This window comes from Stegastes partitus, unplaced genomic scaffold, assembly GCF_000690725.1.
Source record: "Stegastes partitus isolate 25-593 unplaced genomic scaffold, Stegastes_partitus-1.0.2 Scaffold49, whole genome shotgun sequence".
In the NCBI taxonomy this organism is placed as follows: domain Eukaryota; kingdom Metazoa; phylum Chordata; class Actinopteri; family Pomacentridae; genus Stegastes; species Stegastes partitus.
In genome coordinates, this window is record NW_007577780.1 from 1094635 (window position 1) to 1105104 (window position 10470).

At 39.5% G+C, this 10470-nt stretch overlaps 1 protein-coding gene across 1 annotated transcript in view; it reads right to left on the minus strand.

Annotated features, from left to right (window-relative positions):
• The window catches only part of draxina (dorsal inhibitory axon guidance protein a), an 11394-nt gene extending 2126 nt beyond the window's left edge, over nucleotides 1-9268 (minus strand). Inside the window, exons 1-4 of the mRNA XM_008306927.1 lie at nucleotides 8779-9268; nucleotides 7818-8047; nucleotides 1723-1843; nucleotides 804-896 (exon numbers count right to left, since the gene is read on the minus strand). Of these exons, the coding sequence (XP_008305149.1) occupies nucleotides 804-896; nucleotides 1723-1843; nucleotides 7818-8047; nucleotides 8779-9268 (934 nt within the window). The remainder of the gene's footprint in view (nucleotides 1-803; nucleotides 897-1722; nucleotides 1844-7817; nucleotides 8048-8778) is intronic.
• Nucleotides 9269-10470: the final 1202 nt, after the last annotated feature.

Below are 10470 nucleotides of genomic sequence, written 5' to 3' on the forward strand. Positions count from 1 at the left end.
TGCAAATACTGTGAGTGACTTCACATACCATAGATATTTATCTACCTAAATTTATAGACTTGTCTGCTTTATGTAAACATAGATTGCTATTAAACCCTGTACAGCTGAAAAATCCCTGAATTTTTAGCCATTGGTTGCAACTAAGACATTATTGGATTCACAGTTGTGCTGGGAAGTGCATACTTTTTTGTTTTTGAAAGACTCTATTGACTGTAAAGTTTTTTTTGGTTTTTTAAACGGATGAAATATGTGATGTAATATCACAATTCTAAGCTTAGATTTGGTAATCTTTCCAGATGGAATGTCACACCACAGATTTTTAGTTCAATAAACATCATCAAGTTGAAAAACTGAAATTCTTTTCTGTTTTTACAGTTTCTGGCCCTGCTATATGGTGTCATTTTTGATGATTTTCTTTGAAAGAAAAAAAGCTCTTTAAATCCACCTGTGGTTTTTGAATTTCAGAGGGTTAGCATACAACAATTAGAAACAAAAAAAAATAAAGGTACATAAGGTGCATGTGGTACAACACACTCCTTTGTAAACACAACAGAAAAAGATAACCCCTCACATAAGAATGGACAGTATCTCTTGTACAGTGGTGAATGAGTGCTCTTTGATGTATTATCACAGAATGTAACACAAATTAATGCATTTCTAGATGGATGCTGCAATTTTCCTAAGGCTGGGAGCTGTCAGAAAGAAAACAGGCTTTGCTACATGTGAATTCAGTCTTTTGTTGTTTGGACCATCATGGACTTGTGCTCCAGAGTGACGTGTATATGACTCATGTTTGTACTGACCTGGCAGGCAGTCCAGGTGGTGGTCACATGGCTCGATTGCGTCAGCATCTGCAGTCACATTTCCACTGCTGAGGTTCTTACTCCTCCTCTTGTCTGCAGCAAAAAAAAACAAAACATAAACAGTTTGATCCTTAAGCCTTCTGATCAATAAACAGCCTCTACAAAACAGACTGATTTGTCACAGACTGCCAAAAATTTTGCCTTTTTTGTGTGTGGTATGTATGTTTGCAAAGGCCACTGTCAAGCGCAATTATTTTAATTTCACAGTTTTTTTTAAAAAGACAGCAGCACACAGCAGTGGTTCAGTCATTGCTACTTAGCCTTCTATAAAATGAAATCAATGTACCATTACAACAACTTAGGAGATTCTTAAAGTTCTTTGGATACTCAACATCTGTGTTTTGCCTAAATACTGTGAATAATGTAATCTTTTGTCTGTGGGGACGGCATTATGACTCTTTGATCCAAACGGAAATATCTCAACAACTATCGCATGGATACAATGAAATTTGCTGCACATGTTGGAGATCTCTTAAGGATAAACTCAAACAATGACAGAGAGCCTTGTGACTTCTCTGTTTAACTGGTGAATGTTTTTATTTAATCAGAGGAGTATCTTGTCAGCTACTGGGTGACTTGTCACTAAATTGGTGATCAAAGGATGTATTCACATGACTTTGGTAATGTCCTAGAACCAGAGAATGATCTGATCCTGTGACTATAAGACAGTGATGATGTTAAATATTATAACTGCTAAACATCAACTAGTGTTGTCTTGTGAAATCTTATTTATTCATATATCATACAAAAATCTGACACAATATGGATAATCTGAGTTGTACGTTTACTATTTCCATCCAACCTGTTCTCCTCAAATAAAAATCCTTCAGAAAGCCAAATTTACAATCACTTTACCAACCTTTCTTCCTGGAAGACGGCCAGGTGTCCACAGGTTTCATGTCCTCGTAGTCTGTCCAATCAAAGAGCGCCATGTCCAACGTTGGCATCACCTCTCCTTGTCCTTTTCCACGTCCAGACCTCTGAAAACCAAAGCGTAAGTCACACCCTACAATTTAGAACATCCATCCATTATCTATACACCGTGTAATCCTCACTAGGGTCGCAGGAGGGCTGGAGTCTATCCCACCTGACTCAGGGGACAGGGGACACCCTGGACAGGTCGCCAGTCTATCGCAGGGCTACAAAGAGACAAACAACCAAGCACACTCACACTCACACCTACGGACAATTTAGAATCACCAATTAACCTCAACATGTTTTTGGACTGTGTGGGAGGAAGCCGGAGAACCTGGAGAGAACCCACGCTGCACGGGGAGAACATGCAAACTCCACGCAGAAAGATCTCGGGCGTCCTCACCGGGACGCGAACCAGCGACCTTCTTGCTGCGAGGCAACAGTGCAAACCACCAAGCACCCCCCATTTAGAACAGCTTTTTTATTTTTATTTATTTATTTTTTTATCATTTTCCGTGGTATCATTTTCACACCAGCTTAACTCAGAAATCCACACGGGACAGCTCAGACATGCTGATGTGGCGATCTATAAACATCTAATCCCATCCTCAATTAGTCTCAGCATGCTACCTACTTTATTTATGTATTCAAACAAAATTGTGACCAGAATATGTAGATGTGTGTTAAGAACTAATCCTAAATTTGATGCTATCCAACACACGAGCTGCTGCACGGAATACATTGAAGAGATCGCTTCTGCCTCCTCTGATTAATGTTCAGTTACTCAAATTAAACCACAGTGGCAGCAGAAGACTGTGGGTTGATCTGCTCATTGTGTTTTGCAGGTAAATACATTCAGGTTATATTTAATGAAACACATCGGACTTGTGTTGTGCCCAGCAGCAGTAATGCTTCATTGATTCGTAAAATGCCCTCACAGAGACTACAGAGATAGCAGCAGAGCTTTAAAAGCCAATCGATTGCTTACAGAGAAAATGACCGCCCACAGACCAGCATACTAATAAATATCACACCGCATTCGTGGTTGGTAATACATATACAGTTTACACACGTATAGATTGAAACTTACAGATCATTACCCACAACCACAAGCTTTACTTCTGATCAGTGAGGACAGCAGGCAATGAATAAATGCTGCCTGCAGGTGATCAGCACTTCAGGGTGGTCATTCCATTAATCTTGTAGTGTACATGTAATTTAGTTAAAATATTTGTTGTCGCAACAGTCAAATCAATCACAACTTTTGCAGAATAAGAAAGTAGTTTAGAATGTCTGTGAAGGTGCTCTTGCCTTATGCATTCACTTCAACATAGCAGTATTGTTTGTCACTGGATGCACTGTACACAAAAAGTGTATTTGAGCTGTGGCTGAAGTTAAACACTGTTTTGAATGATTTGATAACAGCAATTTACTTTTGTGGATTCCATCAACTTGACATTACACTTTGTCCCTATAAAATGGTATTCTATTTCCAGTGAAAGTGCAAAATTAGGTTAACTGCTCCTTTAGTATTGATGATGACATGCACGTTTCTTCAATTTTTCTGCTGCAACACAACCGCTGTTTTCCTATGGTAGGATTATATTACTTCTTAATTTCATTTGGCTAAACTTAATACAATTGTATGTGACTATTTTAAGCAATGATTTAAGAATGTCCAACTTTTTTTTTCAGTGTGTAAGTTATAGGTCCTGATTTGATCATAGTTGCTAGTTTTTGAGAAGAAATTTCTTCCAAAGTGACATTTATGTTTCCACTTTTTCCATTCCATGTTAGGAGAGGCAATGCAAGGAGCCATCTGACATTTCTGTCTAGAGATTTTTATGTGTATCAAAGAAACATCAAAAACTTTACATTATTTAACATTAATATTCCTCGAGGGATGCACACCATACATTCTTAACACTCCAAACCTTTGACAGACCATGCCGCACTAAGTATCTCAACATCAAAAGGCCTTTTTATTGGATTTGATTTGATTAATTGTACTGATCCAATGGTTTTTACTCTTTCCCCACCTTCAGGACAAATGCATTTCGCCCTTTAAACATCAAGGCTTGTCTACTTTGTCTTCATTTTATGTATTTCACTGTGTTTATTCCCTGCATATGATGGTTTTATCATTATCCTGTGTTGAATATTGTCCTCTTGCATTATGAGCTGATATTACTGCATCTGTTAAAATGGAAATAGGCATCTCACACTGTGGCTGTGGCTGCTAATCATGTTTTAAGATGTGGGACTTTAAGATGTCACAAAGAATTATGACATACTTTAACTTAATGGATTTTGAAAACATTTAAAAAGTCATACAACAATACTTTTTTTTGTGGTTACAAATAGTTAATTTGCCTGCTCTAATTTGACTACATCACTAAAATTGACTAAATTTATTTTAATAGTTATTTTGATGTATTTTATGTTTTAAGACATTGTTTCTTCCACTTGGAGTTTTCAATATCAAAAACTGAGCTGAAAAAAAAAAAAAAAAAAGAAAGATCTATAATAAAACTTTTATATTTCTGCCTGCTGCCTAAATAGTTAAAGTCAGCAGCTGGATACCTTTGAGTTGACCCAGTTCATATAAATTTTCATAAACATAGAGGTGTCATAAATTTATATAGTCTACCTCAATAAAATATTGTCATTCAGATGAATATTTGATGGCATTGCTATAAAACAAACCTCCATGGTGAATGGTTCAGCTGTAACTTTCTGCAATAAAAACCATAAAAACATGGGCGCTGTCATTTTCCTCACGCAGGGGAAGCAAAATAGAAATGTTACACGGCATAATTAAGTCAGCAGGACTTTGAGCTGTCTCTTGGGAAACACTTCACCCATTAAAAAATAAGCTCTTCATGGAAAAAGATCCATACTTGTTTCCTTTTACCCTCAGGAAATAAGCCTATGGAAATATCAATTAGATTAATTGCAGGGGGCTACCTGTTTCTGCTCGGCTGCTCATTAAACCATCAACAGAAGATCGAACATTAATTAAGAAGCCTTGACGCGTGCTTGTGCCACTGAATCTGGATTCAAGAAAGGTTGTTTTTTCTCCCCCCCTTCTTCTGTGGTTCCATAATATTTGACTGCTTTCACAATAAAGACACATACTATCTCTAGGGGTCTCAGAAATCTGAATGCAAAGCGGAATGATTGTCCCTAGACATCAAAAATGCAGACCGATAAGGGAGGTCAGAGGGAGGAACCACGACTTATTCTAAAACTTTAGCCAGGTGCTCAAAATCTAAATGCAAAGTAAATATTAGTCTTGTAATTAGATGTTTTAACTTGTAAAATGTACGGTTGGGACAGCTAATGGAAATCACTTGTGTGGTACCCAACAAGTCGAGAGCTTTGACAGTAAATTAATACCTTCAATTCTAAGTAATGAATCTTCATACTGACTTTATTTAAGAAAAATCGTACAACTGCATGTAGAAAATATGGTGTTAACAAACCAAAATACACAGAAAAAATGTTTATCATGCAAGATATTTATTGAAGGTAGTGTTGGCTGTTGGTGGGTGCTGGATTATGTTAGTTGATGCTTGACCTCTACAAAGGTACCCAGACAGTGTTTTTAGTAGCTGTGCAGAAATATGTACGGTGTCTGGGTCCAGACATACTCTGTGGATGGATAGCAAAGTATTGTCTTTGTAGACTGAACAATGTTGGAAAACAAGATGTGCCACCCCCCCTAGCAATTTAGGACAAATATCTTTGAGCTTGGCTCTGCTAGGCATTACTTCAGTCTGGGTGTCAGTGTCATCATCACCTTATTACCTGAATGACCCGACCTCTGGACTTGCAGAAAAATGTCAACTAGTCAGGTGCTAGCTGTCGAAGTCGACTATCACAACTTGTCGTCCCAAGCCTGGTAAAGTGACAGCACCAGCTCTTTGGCATTTTCCTGACAAGCAACCTTTGCGAATAATGACTGTTGTCTCTGAGATTCATTGGTAAAATTAGGGTGGTGTTCACCCTCAGGAGAACTGGGTGCCAAAGATTTTGATAGAGGAGATGGTGATTTGTATCCACTCACCGCTGAAAATGCTTTTTTTTTTTTTTTACCAAGTAATAAGATTATTGCTTTACCTTTATGAGAAAGCTTTTGGTGGTTTAAAATGACCAGCTGATCAGCAAATGTCCACAAGAATCATTACAAGTCAGTGCCAGTTTAATTGATACCAGTTATGCAATCTTTGAGAAACAACCACGGAGGGCTGCTAATATGTCTGAACAAAATGCTTTTATGTCTATCTGTCCAGGGCAAAGGAGAGTTCTTCCCTTTTTTTCTACTGTTAAAGGTTTTTTTGCTTGTTTGTTTGTTTTTGCAGGGGACTTTTTCTTTATACAATGTCTAACAAAATGAATAATGTAGAAAATGTGAATCCCCTTGAGACAAATTTATGATTTGTGATACTGAGCTGTGATATTGAGCTGTGACTATGATGGACTTGACTTAGTTTGATAAAACCCAAAAAGTCCTTCAACAACTCTGCTCAACACAACCAGTTCAAGTGTTGCAGCAACAAGGGATAATGATAAGCCATTGTCAAAAATCACCCCTGAAAAACATACCAGTTACACCACAACATTTAAACCACCTGCCTAGTTCCAGTCTCCCTAATATTGTTCTCCTTGTGTTGTCCAAACAGCTCTGACACTTTGAGGCATAGACCTCTGGGGGTGTCCTGTGGTGTTTAGTATTGTGATGTTGGCATTAGATCCTGCAGATCGGAGTTTGGAGGCCAATGGTTGACATCTTGGTCTCTTTGTCATGTTCCTTGAGCTGTTCTTGTGTTTTTTTTTGTGTGTGGCAGGGTGCACTTTCCTGCTAGGGGAAGTATCCCATGAAGTTCTGTTGTACATGTTTATTGAGCAACTAGATTATATTTAGGGAAAGATCAAGATTTGGGGTTGAAATACTTTGTTGAGGAGTTCCTTCATCATGTTTACAGCAATAAACGCAGTTAAAAATGGTCAGTGTTAAAAGAGACAATGTTTAATACGTTTTTTTTAATGGAACAGAAACAGTGATCTACTGTGTTAAAATTTGTGATCCATCCACCGGCCCCAACATCCTCCTCTCTACGCAGATTTTGTAGCTCTAAAACACCTCACATCCTTTATCTGTAAATCTGTCCGGGTTCATCTCTGTCATGCAAGAGGTAGAAAGCTGAATCCCAACCTTGTATGTATCTCTATATGGCAATTTCTCTGGTTAAGCTTAATACAAGGGAGCCCATGAAGGTCTATTGTACTTGTTATTTATCTGTCATTGGCAATATGTTGTCTTGAAAAACAACTGTCCAACAAACAAGGTCAGTTATCCTACAGCATAATATGTCCCCTAAATGAACAACAAGCTGCGTTTTTAACATCAGATGTGGTAACCATTAAAGCTCTTCTGACGTCCTGACTCTTTCATCATCTATTGACACCTAATTTGTAACGGTTCCCAGATTGACGGATTCTCAGGAAAACATGTATAATTGTTTTTTGTTTTTTTTTAATAAATGCTGTCAAAGCATCATGCTGGGTGGATGTGACAGGTGGCGAGTGGTGCCCCACGCACCCCTGCAGGTTTTTCATAACATGTGCCCACAGTCAGATGAAAAAAAAAAAAAAAACCTCTCTGTGCTCAAATGATTTTTGTCCTGACATAGTTTCTAATAAAGGAACAGGAAGGTAGTTACAGAGAATGTGCTGCTAGACTCTGAACTGTGTGGTTTTGATCCCAGAGGTGTAGTTTTATTATACAGAACACGGTCACATCTACAGTATCACACGCTCGGTGACCAAGAGCCAGTGAGCTCGGCCTGCTGGAGGACATTTTTCACAGGCAGCACTTTCAGGTTCACACTGTAGAGCGTGCCATTTCTAAGATGAGCAATGTGGTTTGCGGCGGCGTAACGGCAGTAATGGGGCCCATTTCCCCCACACACTGGAATCACACTGAGGCCCAACAGACGCAGCCTTTAATAAGCGCTTGAGTTTTGTCGGGGTTACCTGGGGTTTGGTGGAGGCCGGAGGCAACGTTGGGGGATGCTCGTTCATCACCGTGGTAACCATGGAGGAGCCGGAGCCAAAGACGCCGATGTTGGGGGAGGGGGGTTCGCTGGGTGGGGTCGCGCTGAGGGAGGGGGAGGTGGCAGAAGAGAAGGAGGAGGAGGAGGGAGGATCCTCAAATAGATCTCTGTCCTTCAACGCAGAGCTCAGCTCAGGCTCTGGAGGAAACCCTGGACAAACAGAAAGAAGAGAAAATATTGTTCCAGAGCTTTCATGAGCACAAAATGTTGTCCAACAACATTGATCCAGTTTGTTCTGAATTAACGTGGAGGTCTGCGAACATGGACTTAAAGTGTCCGCTTACCCAAATTACAATAAAGCAAATGTTCTTTCAGCAGTATGACAACAAGATCCATGAACTGTAGATCAAGTCTGAAGTCACTAAAATGTCTTAAAGATATCTGTGTCTGGAAATTTTGACTCCTTACAAGTAAATGTTATTTAATTTGTGGTGCTCACAGCACTGAATGTAAGAAGTATATCTTTTGTTAGTTGGGTAAACTGACGTAAAATTGATTGTAGTTTATCTCTATTGTCTCACAATAAATCATAATCATGAAAGTGGCAACATTAGCCGGATTTTGATACAGACATTTAGAAAGAAACGCATAAATTAGCAATGTTACATGAACACATTAGGATTAAGCGGTGTATCGCTAATGGATGGATGGACATTAACACATTGAACTTTTCCACTGACAGCGTGGTAGTGAGCCAGCTGGCACAATACGAAACCCTTTAATCTGAAGCAGCTCAAGATCATTTCCCATTAATTTTATACATGGGTTTTCCTACAATAAAAAAAAAACATATTGAAAAGGCCTATAGCGTCTTGGTGTTTGTCCAGTATTTGAAACAATGAAGGATGATTTGTTGGACAGAACATCAATGGTAACTTCACCTTTTCTGTGCCGCCCCTTGTCACGTCGGCTCCCTTGCCTCCTGGGCTCAAAGTGGTGCCCATTCCCGTGTCCATGCCCTCTCCCCTTGCGTGTCCCCATGAGGTGATTCTCCCGAGCCTGGGATGGACTCTTCATGCCCATTCGAACTCTGTCTCTGTCCCTGCCTGGACCCATCTCTAGTCTGACAGGGCTCAGACCCTCCAGGCCTGTTCCATCATCCTCAGGCCTGGCCAATGGGTGCAGGGGCCGGTGGGAGAGCAGCCCGGCTCCACCTTTGGCAGTGCGAGCCCCCTGGCTGCCGTGCCCTCTGCGCTCCCTGCTGTACCCATGGGCCTGCAGGCCCTGCAGAGGGTACTGCAGGGCATTGCTGCCACCTGCTGAGGTCTGTGCTTGCCTCCTCTTGCCATGAGGAGCTCCAGGCTCGGCGCTGTGTGACTGTGCCAGGATGGCAAACAGGAACGCCAGCAGCAGACTCCAGGAGAGTGACATCGTCTGTCAAACACAACGCCACCTGCTGGGAAGAGAAAGTATATCTCAGTACTGCACAGATTCTGCTGTGAAATTAGATTCAAAGAACTGACACAGAAACGTAAAGTAGCTTTTGTCAGCAATGGTGATGAGAGTAAACCAGGATAAAAAGCAGCCCAATCGTATTTCCCCTACTGACCATGAGTCACTTTTCATTTCAGGTGTTGTCTTGGATGATAGTGGCCAGAGTTTTATGGCCTGAGGAAATCAAAAGAAATGTTTTTGAGCTAAGACGATGCAATATTCTGTCAGTACAAAATCAGCCTCTGTGTCGTTTAGAAGAATATACAAATACAAACTTTTCTTTACTGTGAATGTGAGAGTCGTGTGCAGGGTTATCCACAAATTTGAACAAAAAAAGATAAACTTTTTCTGTAATATGTGAAACTGTAATATTAGGACTTTGAGTGAAGTAGCCCCCATTTGACATCAAGATACATTTTCAAAACTCTAGTCTTGTTAACGTTGGATTTCTGCTAAATGATGTCCATCATCATATAAATAACGTAACATAACAGTTAATCAACAGTAAAAGAAAAAAAAAGTATTATGATCTGTGTAAAAGGATAACTAGCTGCCTTTTTGTTAAGCTAATAAATAATGTTGTGCTACATTAGCTTGCTGCACTAGCTAGCTAGCTTAAATTCTTTTCTGCTGTCAGTTATGTATCCCTGTTGTATTATTGTATTATTTTTATATTATGACATTAAGTATCTATAGGGTAAAGTAATGACTTTTGTCCTCATCTCATGATAGAAAACCCAAATAATATCTATGTGATTCATGCTGCAGTTCATGTCAGAGCAACATTCAAAGCTTAAGAATATAGTTAAGCTGACGCATAAGTAACAATTTGTATTGATCAATGTGACTCGTGAGGTTCAATAAGCATCTTTTCAAGGTTTTACATTTAGTTTTGTAATAACAAAGCAGCAATCTAAGAGAATTGACATTGTTTTTCACAGGGGGCATTGCTGCCTGGTTTACCGAGCCACAAAAATCTGTAAGCTTCTTTTTTCTGAACTTATGTATATTTTAAACTAAAATTTGTTCCAGAAAATGGTCCTTTTGAGCATCAATAACTGTCTGCATGTCCTTCAGCACTACCCATAAGTTCTGTTATTATATAACTGCTATGTCTAAACTCTCATAGCTCATCCACA